At 46.4% G+C, this 12,926-nt stretch overlaps 1 protein-coding gene across 1 annotated transcript in view; it reads right to left on the bottom strand.

Annotated features, from left to right (window-relative positions):
• The window catches only part of eif4e1c (eukaryotic translation initiation factor 4E family member 1c), a 43,698-nt gene that overhangs the window by 15,627 nt on the left and 15,145 nt on the right, over positions 1 to 12,926 (bottom strand). The window contains exons 3-4 of the mRNA XM_070876290.1: positions 3,155 to 3,250; positions 1,453 to 1,516 (exon numbers count right to left, since the gene is read on the bottom strand). Of these exons, the coding sequence (XP_070732391.1) occupies positions 1,453 to 1,516; positions 3,155 to 3,250 (160 nt within the window). The remainder of the gene's footprint in view (positions 1 to 1,452; positions 1,517 to 3,154; positions 3,251 to 12,926) is intronic.

Raw genomic sequence — 12,926 nt, 5'->3', positions numbered from 1 at the left:
CCCTACTCTGGCTGCCACACAATTGCACCTCACTGAGCTGAGTCTAGTGTTTGGTGTTTGGCAGTGAGCTGAAGAGAGATTTAAAAGCAAAATACTGCAGATGCTGGAATCTGCAATAAAAACAGAAAATGTTGGAAATCTCAGCAGGTCACGCAGCATCTGTAGAGAGAAACAGAGTTAACGTTTCAGGACTGTGATCTGTCGTCAGAACTGGAAAAAAAGGGGGAAAAAATATGGGCAGAGGTTAAGGTCTGAAATTGTTGAACTTGATGTTGAGTCCAGAAGGCTGTAAAGTGCCTAAACGAAAGATGAGGTGCTGTTCCTCGAGCTTACGCTGAGCTTCAATGGAACAGTTGGGGTTGGATCTGAGAGAGCGGAGTGCTGCAAGTTCAGAGGGAGGTAGGCTGGAGGGAGTGAGGGGAGCAGAGAAACTGAGAAGGCCGATGTCTCATCGGCAATTCGCAATGAAAAGATCTAGAGGGCAAGAGGCCAGAGGGAGGGGTGCAGGTAGAGCGAGAATTCTGAAAACCGGAGAAATGGTCAGCCGTGTGGGGGACGACTCCTGGCTGAAGAAGTGGGCACGGAGGCGATGGCGGTGGAAAAAGAGCTCAGCACCTTGCTGAGCTCGAAATTCATTAAGCTGGGGGCGTAAGAGGATGAAGCTCTGGCCTTTGCTGAGGACTGATCGTTCGGGGTCAGAGAGGGGGTCATAGGGGATAGTGAAAACACGGCAGGGGGTGAGATTGGAAGAAGGGATGGGATCAGAGGGAACTGATGGGGAAGGTGGTTCTGGATAGGTGTTGGTGCTCAAGAGTTGTTGAAGCTTACGATCCTTGACGTTTTTTGTTAAATCGCTGGATAAGGTGAAGGATGAAATGGAACTGCGGACCAGGACATCTTACAGATAGAGTGAGTCGGTGCTGCTGAGGAGAGAGATCAAGAGTGTGCATGTGGCAGCGCACAGCATTGAATATGGATCCCAGGATGCGGCGAGAGCAGTGGTTCGAGGAACACTGAATATCTCGGAGGTAGCGATAATCCTGAATCCTGAAAGCTGAATAGAGAACTGGGCTTCCCAGTTCAACAAGCAACTCTGGGAGCCACCCCTTAACTATAAAATGCACTAAGACATATTGAGCACAAGGTTCTTGGTTTGATCACCGTCCTATGTTGAACGAGTCGGGAGCTGCTCAGGAGTCTGTTTCGTGTTCAATTTCAATTGAACTCAGTGCGCTCAGGAACTGATAGTGAGTGCACACTAAATTAAAATGAAGTTGGTTCTAATTTTGTCAATAAATCTGATCCCATTTGGCTTGTCTCCCTTTAGTCTCCAGAAAGTGAATTTAATCCCAACAATCCAGAAAACAGGAAATGAATCCATTACTGCTGTTGTATCTTGTCTTAGTAGCACAACACATTGTTTTTGTTGTCAAACTCTATAAAAGCTCTTACCTTAAACAAACAATAATCACAACCAAACAGAAGTTTACTAGGTTGCTGTATGTGATTATATAACCTATAGAAAAGGAAACAAAAGCACATTTAGACAATTTCAGATATTCTAACAGCAACAGTGCCCTGAATTGTATCCAGTGCTCCAGGTGTGGGCATTAGTGCCCTGAACTGTACCCAGTACTCCAGGTGTAGGATGCCAGTGCCCTGAACTGTATCCGGTACTCCAGGTGTAGGGTACCATTGCCCTGAACTGTATCCAGCACTCCAGGTGTGGGGTGCCATTGCCCTGAACTGTATCCAGCACTCCAGGTGTGGGGTGCCAGTGCCTTGTGCAAACTGATTATCCTCTCCTGGGATTTGTGCTCTACCCCTCTGACTATACATCCCAGCTTTCCTCATGGCTGCCACACACTGCACTAGTGGTTTCAATGAGTCAATCACCAGTTCCCCCATGACCCTATCCTGTGCTTTGCCCTTTAGCCTAGAGTCGTAAATTTTAAATCCTCAGTGTCTGTTTTCCTTCCCTCATCCAATTACCATGCACTTCTCCATATTAAACACCTAGCCCACAGAATTGGGAGAAAAATACAAGTTTACTCTCCGTTAACCTTAAAATACAATTCAGATACTGATATTGGTGGCCTTACCGCCCACTGCTGCCGGTTTCCCCTCTGTGAGGGAGGTGAGTACCGCCGGGAACCGCCCGCTGACGGCCAAGTAGCGCAAGTATCCTCCCGCCCGCCGAGCTGCCAGATTGGTACAGGCGGGAGTCAGCACCAGCAGGGGGAAGGACCGCTGCATGGAGGCAGGTCTAACCCCGACAGTAAGTACAAATACCTGCAAGAAAAGGTTAGTGAACATCTTTAAAAAAAAAATTTTTTTTTTACAGTGTCTTACCTGGATGGGGTCCCCTGAAGATGTTCCGGTGTTTATTTTTTTTTGGTAATGGTTTTTATTTTCAGCTCCTCCACCCTCCCTGGGCCCGACCAAATCCTCGGCAGTACATTTGCCGCCGAGATTGAGAGCTCCCGCCCGCTGCTGCCCAGGTTGACGACGTAAGCTGTTATTTTGCTGCCAGGCAGTACTGCCACCTTTTTTTTTTTTAAGAGGGATCTTCCTGGCAAAGTACCGCCTGGTCTCTCAGCAGCCATCAGCGGTACTTTGGGCGGCAATTGGCTTCGACCAAGTTCGGGCCCAGGGTGTACAAAGTAAATATTTCCTTAAAATCTCAAGTTCTAGTACAAATGTTGTACTGAGAAAATAAGTTATGAGACAGGCAGAACTTCTTATAAACCCCCGATTTTTTCAAAATAAAACATGAATAAGAGGTTTGATAGGATAGGCCTCTATAGCTCACACTCCAGATCCCCGCCCCCGCCACCCACAAAGATACGACTCTACCAATGTGATTTTGCATTGCCTCACTGTTAATAGTTGTCTGTGAGAGTTGCGTTGTGCAGACATTTGATCCCCATTCTTCCATTCCCCTCCCCACCCCACCCCCAAAAAAAGTTCTGACTCTTGCCGGGGTAGAATCAATGGGGACCGGGAGCACTGGAGTAGTTTTACACGTGACCATTAATGTCCTCACCCAATAAACAATCTGCAGCTTTGTATTCTCCTGCCATAACTTACTTTCTGCAGAGGTGAAACAAAGCCACTCACACATTTTGGACATCGTAACGCAAATCATACTTACGCCCAAAAGTCTTCCACAGTATCAAATTTAGCAATAAGTCGCAAGTTCTCCGTCCAACCTTTGGTCTTGTCGTTTTTAAAATACCACAGCGCCCACCTGCAATACAAAGCAGGAGCAATTAGCAGGGGTCAGAAGTGTACAGTTTAACAGGGCCAGAACCGTAAAAGCTATAGCATCGGATTACAGAAAAACATAAGAAATAGGAGTAGGCCAATTGGCCCCTCGAGCTTGCTCGGCTATTCAATAAGATCATAGTTGATCTGATCATGGACTCGGCTCCACTTCTCTGCCCGCTCCCCGTGACCCTTTATTACCTCATCACTCAAAAATCTGTATCTCCACCTTAAATATATTCAATGACCAAGCCTCCACAGCTCTCTGGGGCAGAGAATTCCCTGGATTTTCAACCCTCAGAGAAGAAATTTCTCCTCATCTCAGTTTTAAATGGGCGGCCCCTTATTCTAAGACTATGTCCCCTAGTTTTAGTTTCCCCTAACAAGGGCAGAACCATACAATCTATAGCCTCGGATTAACAGGGCCAGAACTGCACCGGATTAACAGGGCCACACCGTACAGGTTGTAGCACTGGATTAATAGGGCCAGAACCGTACAGGCTATAGCACTGGATTAACAGGGCCAGAACCGTACAGGCTATAGCACTTGATTAACAGGGCCAGAAACATACAGGCTATAGCACTGGATTAACAGGGCCAGAAAAATACAGGCTATAGCACTGGATTAACAGGGCCAGAAAAATACAGGCTATAGCACTGGATTAACAAGGCCAGAAACATACAGGCTATAGCACTGGATTAACAGGGCCAGAACCGTACAGGCTATAGCACTGGATTAACAGGGCCAGAAACATACAGGCTATAGCACTGGATTAACAGGGCCAGAAACGTACGGGCTACAGCACCAGATTAACAGGGCCAGAACCACACAGGCTATAGCACCGGATCAACAGGGGTTGGTGGTGCAGGTGGTCAGCACACTATCTCCCCCATTGAAACCTTTTCTCTTCAGATTCTGAATATGTATTTTACTTTGTACTGTGGACCTTCCTTCTCACTTTACAAATGCTGGTGGCTCTGCGGTGCACTTGCATTTGCCGTTGTTTTGTTTTCACCTCTATCCTGTGTGAATTGGGTTAGGACACAATGCCACAACACAGGATGACCCTGCCGTTTGTCACTAAAGTGGAATCTCAGGGAGGTTTGTGTGGGAAACCGAGAAAAACACAGTGGTGCAACAAGGGGTGCTCATGTGAGGCAGGGGTAGGGATGAGGGAGCTTTACTGTGCAGCTGGCTGTGGTATACTTGATCTGTGAATGCTTATTGCCAACACGAAGTACCCAAAATAAATACTTACTACAGCTTCAACTTTAACAGCCCTCACTTTGACCACTGATTAACTTTTTGCAATACTCACATTTATACTGCATCTTTAGCTCAAAGTGCTTTGCATAATGAATCATGTTTAAAGGGCTGTGACCATCATTTAGACACCATGGTGGAGCCACATTTGTTTTTTTGCCAATCTGGAGAGTTTCCCAGGAATACACAGGCACCGGAGGTCTTGCACGAAGCAAGACGATCAGCTCTACATGGTTCGCTCATTATTACTGAGCATTCAATTGTTCCAGACAGCTATTGTGTAAAGAAACTGAATACAGATGTTTGGAAAGCTGCACAGTACTGCAACTTTAATATATATATAGGTCTGTCTGTACATATACAGTGTGTATATTCAACCAGATTATGTATACATGGCTGAAATCCTGGATCCAGTCAAAAGGGTTTCGTATATGAAAGGAGTCAGTGAGTAACATGAGCAAATATCATTGAGAGGAGGGATGATGGGGGAAACAATTTAAAATATGTAACAGGAAAGATTAGAAAAATCAGATTAAGAGTTTCTGCTGGTGGAGGAGCCACAAAATGGCTGAAAATTTCACAGCCAGCCTGCATCCCGCCCCACCACCACCAAACTACTGTGTGATGAAGGCAGTCTCAGTGCTGTCAGATAGGGTGTTCCAGAATTTTGACTTCGCGACAATGAAGGGACGGCAATAAATGTCCAAGTTGGAATGATGTGTGACGTGAAGGGGAACTTGGAGGTTACGGGGTTCCCTTGTACCTACTGAACGTGTCCCTCTCTGTAGTGGACGTCATGGGTTTGGGAGGTACTGTTGAAGAAGCCTTGGCAAGTTGCTGCAGTGCACCCTGCAGATAGTACACACTGCAGCAATGCAGAGAGTGGTCAGCTGAAGCAAAATGACAGACACTTCCCTCTTGTCAACTCCAGCTGTGATAATCAGCACTCTGCACAACATTCATATTGTGAATAATGCAACGAGTTTGACCCTGCATAATCAAATCATTGAGCTATCAGTGTCGATGACTGGTGCCCCGGTAACGTAGAGGATAAAGGCATCGCGTGGTGCTTTGCTAACCCAAAGAGAGCAAATTGGGGGGGTGGGGGGGGCAACAGGTTAGCTTGTTTCATTCCACTGTTGTTGATAATTCACTGAAGGGCGTTGCTCAGCGCCAAGCTTACGGATCGCACCCCGCTGTAGGTAACTAGGCCCATACAGCAGTGCCTGGTCTCCAGTTGTCTTCGACCCCCTTGCCACTAGACCAAGACCTTGCTCTGCTAAGCCCGTGTGGTAGCGGATGTGCAACGGCCACCCCATGTTAAAAGAACTTACGCACAGGCATCTTCCACCCTTCAAAATGAAGTTTGGGACCTGGAACGTCAGAACACTCATGGACAACTCCAGCAACGATAGACTGGAACGCTGCACCGCCATCATGGCCCAGGAATTTACGCTTCGACGTCGACATTGAGACCTGGCGGACAGGGGAAGGCCAGCTCAAAGAACAAGGTGGAGGTTACAACTTCTTCTGGAAAGGCAAACCAGAAGAACGACGCCTCCACGGAGTCGGTTTCGCCATCAAGAACGAGCTGGTTGACCGCCTCAGAGACTCCCCCTGTGAGATTAGCGAACGTCTCATGACTCTGCGGCTCACCCTAGCCTGGAACCAGTGCGCCAGATATCAGTGCATACACCCCAACACTCAACGCAACAGATGAGGCCAAAGAGGTATTCTACCCCAGCCTTGAACAATCCCTGTGTCATGTCCCTATGGACGACAAACTGAACCTCCTCGGCCACTTCAACGCCAGAGTAAGAAAGGATACAGACCTCTGGGGAGGCATGATCGGCAGAGAGGGGATCGGGAAAACCAACTCCAGTGATACCCTGCTCCTGACAAAATGCCTAGAACACGACCGTGTCATTACCAACACATTGTTCCGCCAGAGGGACAAGTACAAGGCACCCTCACTCCAAGCACTGGCACCTGCTCGACTACCTCATCGTTCGAGCGAGGGATCACAAGGATGTGCGCATCAGCCACGCCATGACAGAAGCTGACGACTGCTGGATGGCCTAATCAGTTCCATCATCAACATTAATATAGCCCCAAAGCGACAATGGCGACAGAAGCAATGCGCAGAAAAATCAACGCTGGGGCACTCAAAGACCCAGTTAAGAAAGCCCTATACAGCCAGCGCCTCACTGCTAACCTGGCGACCCTCGATGACCCCGAGACGCAGAGTGCCCACAGCGCTTGGTCTGCCCTTCAGGCCACCATAAGCAGAGCCTGAGAAGAGACGCTCGGTCACTCAACCAGGAAACATCAGGACTGGTTTGATGAGAATGACCAGGAGATTCAGGAGCGACTAAACCGAAAGTGCAGAGCATTTATGAACCTAAAGCAACAATCCAACTGAGGAGCAGCAAAGCAGCTTTACAGATGGCTAAAGGCCGAGGTCCAATAAAAAACTCACGATCTAAAGAATAGATGGTGGGTGGAGAAAGCACAGGAGATTCAGCAGTTGGTCGACAGCCATGATGTGCGAGGATTCTTCACCGCAGTTAAGTCCATCTACGGCCTAAGCACCCAAGGCCCCACTGCTGGCCAAGAACGGGGAGACACTCATCAAGGACATCGAGGCAGTCAGGGCCCGCTGGAAGGAACACTTCGAAGATCTCAATAGAGACTCTTCCTTTGACACGAGTGTCCTCGACTCCATCTCGCAGCATGTTACCCACCACCATCTCAGCAAAATCCCAGCCCTGCACAAGGTAGAAAAAGCCTTCAGTCAGTTCAAGAACAAGGCATCAGGAGCAGATGGAATCCCCACTGAGGCACTAAAGTATGGTGCAGAGGCACTATTGGCGTGAATGCATGACCTCATCGCTCTCATCTGGAAGGAGAAGAGCATGCCGGGAGATCTCAGAGATGCCGTAATTGTGACCATCTTTAAAAAAGGGGACAAGTCCACCTGCAGCAACTACAGAGGAATCTCCCTGTTGTCGGCCACTGGGAAAGTCAGCGCCAGAATCCTCCTCAACCGTCTTCTCCCTCTAGCTAAAGAGCTCCTCCTAGTCACAATGCAGATTTTGTGCACTATGGGGTACAGCGGACATGATCTTCACGGCGCGACAACTGCAAGAGAAATGCAGGGAACAGCACCAACCCTTGTACATGGTCTTCTTTGACCTCACAAAGGCCTTTGATACTGTTAACCGCGAGGAACTATACTCCTCCGTTTCGGCTGCCACCAAAAGTTTGTCGCCATCCTCCGCCTGCTCCACGATGACATGCAAGCCGTGATCCTGACTAACGGATCCACCACAGGCCCAATCCACGTCCGGACCGAGGACTGCGTCATTACGCCAACCCTATTCTCAATCTTCTTCGCTGCAATGCTCCATCTCATGCTCAACAAGCTCCCCGCTGGAGTGGAACTAAACTATCGAACCAGTGGGAACATGTTCAACCTTCATCGCCTCCAGGCTAGATCCAAGTCCTTCCCATCCTCGGTCATTGAACTACAGTAGGCATACGATGCTTGCGTCTGCGCACAGAGGCTGAACTGCAAACCATCATCAACATCTTCACCAAGGCGTACAAAAGCAAGGGCCTTACATTAAACATCCATAAGACAAAGATCCTCCACCAACCTGACCCCGCCAAACAGCACTGTCCCCCAGTCATCAAAATCCACGGCGCAGCCTTGGACAACGTGGACCACTTTCCATACCTCAGGAGCCTACTATCAGACATCGACGACGAAGTCCAACACATCCTCCAGTGTGCCTGTGCAGCCTTCGGTCGCGAAATGTGGTACCAAGCTTATGGTCTACAGGGCTGTAGTGATACCCGCCCTCCTATATGGCTGAGAGCCGTGGACCATATACTGTAGACACCTCAAATCACTGGAGAAATACCACCAATGCTGTCTCCACAAGATCCTGCAAATTCCCTGGAAGGATAGACGCACCAACATCAATGTTCTTGATCAGGCTAACATTCCCAGCATCGAAGCACTGACTACTCTCGACCAGCTCCGATGTGCGGACAACATCGCCCGCATGTCCAAGACAAGACTCCCAAAACAAGCACTCTACTTGGAACTCCTACACGGCAAGCGATCCCCAGGTGGGCAGAGGAAACATTTCAAGGACACCCTCAAAGCCTCCTTGATAAAGTGCAACACTGGGAACCCCTAGCCAAAGACCACCCTAAGTGGAGGAAGAGGATCCGGGAGGGAGCTGAGCACCTCGCGTCTCGTCGCCGAGAGCATGCAGAAAACAAGTGCAGACAGCGTAAGGAGCGTGCGACAAACCAGACTCCCCACCCACCCTTTTCTTCAACGATTCTCTGTCTCACCTGTGACAGTCACCTGAGAACTCACTTTTAGAGTGGAAGCAAGTCTTCCTCAATTTCGAGGGACTGCGTATGATGATGGTGGTGGTAGTTTGCATTGTGTTTTAGGTTGATAAGATATCAATCCTAGTATTTTTAGTTAACTTTAATATCTCAGTTTAGGTGGTCAGTTAGTGTTATAGGTCAGTGTCTTGGACGTCAGTCTTACATTTTTAGAGTTCAGTGTCAAGTATTTTAGTGGTCGGGTCTCAGTGATTTAGAGGTCAGTGGATTGACTACCATGGCAGGCCAGCAGGGCCCTGTTGCATGTGTGGGAGCTATGTGGGAACTCCAGGACACTTCATTAATCCTGGATAACCATATGTGCAGGAAACGCAGCCGGTTGCTCGAGCTCCGAGTTTCGGATCTTGAGAGCGGCTGGAGTTACTGCTGCGTATCCGGCAGTCTGAGTTTCCAGGATTATACATTCTAGGAGATGGTCACCTCACCACCATGGAAGGTGCAGGTGAGGGAGTGGGTGACCACGAGGCACATGTCTGCCCATTTCACCAGCCTCTCTATGTCTTCCTGAAATCTATCACTCTCCTCCTCACTGTTCACTATACTTCCAAGTTTTGTGTCATCTGCAAGTGTGAAATTGTGCCTTGTACACCTACATCCAAATCATTAATATATATGAAGAAAAGCAGTGGTCCTAGAACCGACCCCTGAAAAACAACCGTTCACCACTATTCTGTTTCCTATGACTTAGCCAATTCTGTATCCATGTTGCCACTGTCCCTTTTATTCTATGGGCTTCAACTTTGCTGGCAAGCTTATTATGTTGCACTCTGGCGAAGGCCTTTTGGAAATCCATGTGCACCACGTCAACCACATTGCCCTCATCAACCCTCTCGGTTACCTCATCAAAAAACTCGATCAAGTTGGTTAAACACGATTTGCCTTTAATAAATCCGTGCTGGCTTTCCTTAATTAATCCACACTTGTCCAAGTGACTGTTCATTTTGTCCCTGATTACTGTTTCTAAAAGTTTCCTCACTACCGAGGTTAAACTGACTGGCCAGCTGGATTTATCTTTACACCCTTTTTTGAACAATGATGTAACATTTGCAATTCTCCAGTCCTCTGGCATCATTCCTATATCTAAGGAGGATTGGAATATTATGGCCAGCACCTCCACGATTCCCTCCCTCAATATCCTGGGATGCATCCCATCCACTCGTGGTGATTTATCTAATTTAACAGCCAGCCTTTTTGAATATCTCTTCTTTATCAATTTTATCCTATCAAGTATCTCCACTACCTTCTCCTTCATTATGTCTATGGCAGCATCCTCTTCCTTGGCGAAGACTGGTGCAAAGTACTCGTTTAGTATCTCAGCCATACCCTCAGCCTTCATGCATAGGTCTCCTTTTTGGTCTCTAATCAGCCCCACCCCTCCTCTTAATACTCTTTTACTATTTATATGCCGATAGAAGACTTTTGGATTACCTTTTGGCTGCCATTCTATTCTCGTACCCTTTCTTTGCACCTCTTATTTTATTTTTCACTTTTCTTCTGACCTTTCTATATATATAGCCTGATTCTCAGATGTATTTGCAACCTGACATCTGTCATACACGCTATTTTTCTGCTTCATCATATTCTCCGTCTCTTTTGTTATTCAGGGAGCCCTGACTATAGTTGCCCTGTTTTTTCCCCCTAGTGCGAATGTACCTCAACTGTTCCTGAACTATTTCCTCTTTAAAGACAGCCCATTGTTCCATTAGTTTTGTCTGTCAATCTTTGATTCCACTTTACCCAGGCCAGATCTGTTCTCATCCCACTGAAATTGGCCTTCCCCTAGTTAAATATTTTACTCTGGAATGTTCCGTCCTTTTCCATAGCTAATCTAAACCTTATAATACTATGATCACTGTTCCCTAAAAGTTCACCTACTGACACTTGCTCCACTTGAGCTATCTCATTCCCCAGAGCCAGATCCGGCAATTCCTCCTCCCTCGTTGGGCCGGTAATGAGATCAGGGAGCAGATATAAACAACAGTAAAATTTACAATATCCCCAAAATTGCAGGGACCAGATTGAGCAAAATAGCAAGTGTGACGAAGGAGATATTAAATTGTACGTATGTCAATGTCCGTGGTGTAGCGAATAAAGTTGGGGAGGTGCAGACACAAGTTGCCACATGAGATTATAATGTGGTTGAGTTAACAGAGACGTGACTCAAACAAGGTCAGGCATGGGTTCTTAATATTCCTGGTTACCAAATATTCAGAAATGATAGAGAAGGAAAAAGAGGAAGGGGCATGGCAGTATTGATGAAGGATAATATTACAGTTCCAAAATAGAAAGGATTTAGGAGATGCTTAGATGACTGAATCTATTTGGCTTGAGTTAAATAACAGAGGGGGAGACTGCAAGTTTTTTTTTATATAAAAGAGCTCCAAACACAGAGAAGGAGATAGATGTGTAACAAAAATGTAGTATTAGGAGACTTTAATTACCCTAATATAGACTGGAAAAATATAATGCTAAGGGTAGGGAAGGAGAGGAATTTCTGATGGGTACAGAAGAACTTTCTCGATCAATATGTCTCCAGTCCAACAAGGAAAGAAGCAGTGTTGGATCTGGTTCCGGGAAATGAAGTGGGGCAAGTGGAGTGTGTTACAGTAGGAAATCATCGAGCTAACAGTGACCATAACATAATTCATAACAGACCAGAAAATATCAAAAGTAAAAATGCTCAACTGGAGAAGAGCTAAATTTCAGTGATTTAAGAAGAGAGCTAGCACAGATAGATTGGAAAAGACAATTTCAGGTTAAAGCAGTAATGGAGGGCATTCAGTGAAGAAGTTCAAGTATAATCTAGGCATATTCCTTTTGAAAAAATAAGACTTGCATTTATATAGCGCCTTTCACAACCACAGGACATCTCAAAGCGCTTTACAGCCAATTAAGTACCTTTGAAGTGTGGTCACTGTTGTAATGTGGGAAACGCAACAGCCAATTGCGCACAGCAAGCTCCCACAACAGCAAAGTAATAATGACTAATCTGTTTTTTTAGTGATGTTGATTGAAAGATAAATATTGGCAAGGACACCAGGGATAACTCCTCTGCTCTTCTTCAAAATAGTGCCATGGGATCTTTCGCGTCCACCTGAGAGAGCAGACGGGGCGGGGCCTCAGTTTAACGTCTCATCCAAAAGACAGCACCTCCGACAAAATGAAGCACTCTGTGAGCACTGCACTGGAGTGGCAGCCTAGATTTGTGTGCTGAAGTCTCTGGAGTGGGATTTGAACCCACAACCTTCTGACTCAGAGACGAGGGTGCTACCTACTGAGCCACAGCTGACACTGTAAGGAAAAGGTACAGCTTCCAAAGCTAATGCACCCTGGATGACAAAGGAAATAAAAGTTAAAATAAAACAGAAAAAAGAGGCTTATGACAAAGTCAGCAGCAGGATTCAGTTAATAACCAGGAAATTATGGAAAGTGCAGGAGAGAATTGAAAAATTTAATACGATAGGTAAAGACAGGTTAAGAGAAAAGATTAGCAAGCAACATTAAATTGAACCTTAAAACTTTTTATAAACATAGAACGTGTAAGTTGCTTGCTCAGAAAAAAGTTGTGCCTATTAAGGAGCAAAGGGAAATCATCATGTCGAGGCAGAGTTTGTGACTACAATATTAAATGAGTACTCGACATCTGTCTTCACAAAGGAAGCGGATGATATAAAGGTTAAAAGAGGAGAGAGAAGTTATGGACAGGATTATAATCGAGATGTACTAAAAAGATTAGCATTACTGAAAGTTGGGAAGTAACCTGATCAGGATGGAATCAATCTTAGGTTGCTAAAAGAAACATAGAAAATAGGGGCAGGAGTAGGCCATTCGGCCCTTCGAGCCTGCACCGCCATTCAATAAGATCATGGCTGATCATTCTCTCAGTATCCCTTCCCTGCTTTCTTTCCATACCCCTTGATCCCCTTAGCCGTAAGTGCCATATCTAACTCCCTCTTGAATATATCCA

This window comes from Pristiophorus japonicus, chromosome 3, assembly GCF_044704955.1.
Source record: "Pristiophorus japonicus isolate sPriJap1 chromosome 3, sPriJap1.hap1, whole genome shotgun sequence".
NCBI lineage: Eukaryota > Metazoa > Chordata > Chondrichthyes > Pristiophoridae > Pristiophorus > Pristiophorus japonicus.
This window is presented reverse-complemented; position numbering and strand designations above follow the sequence as displayed.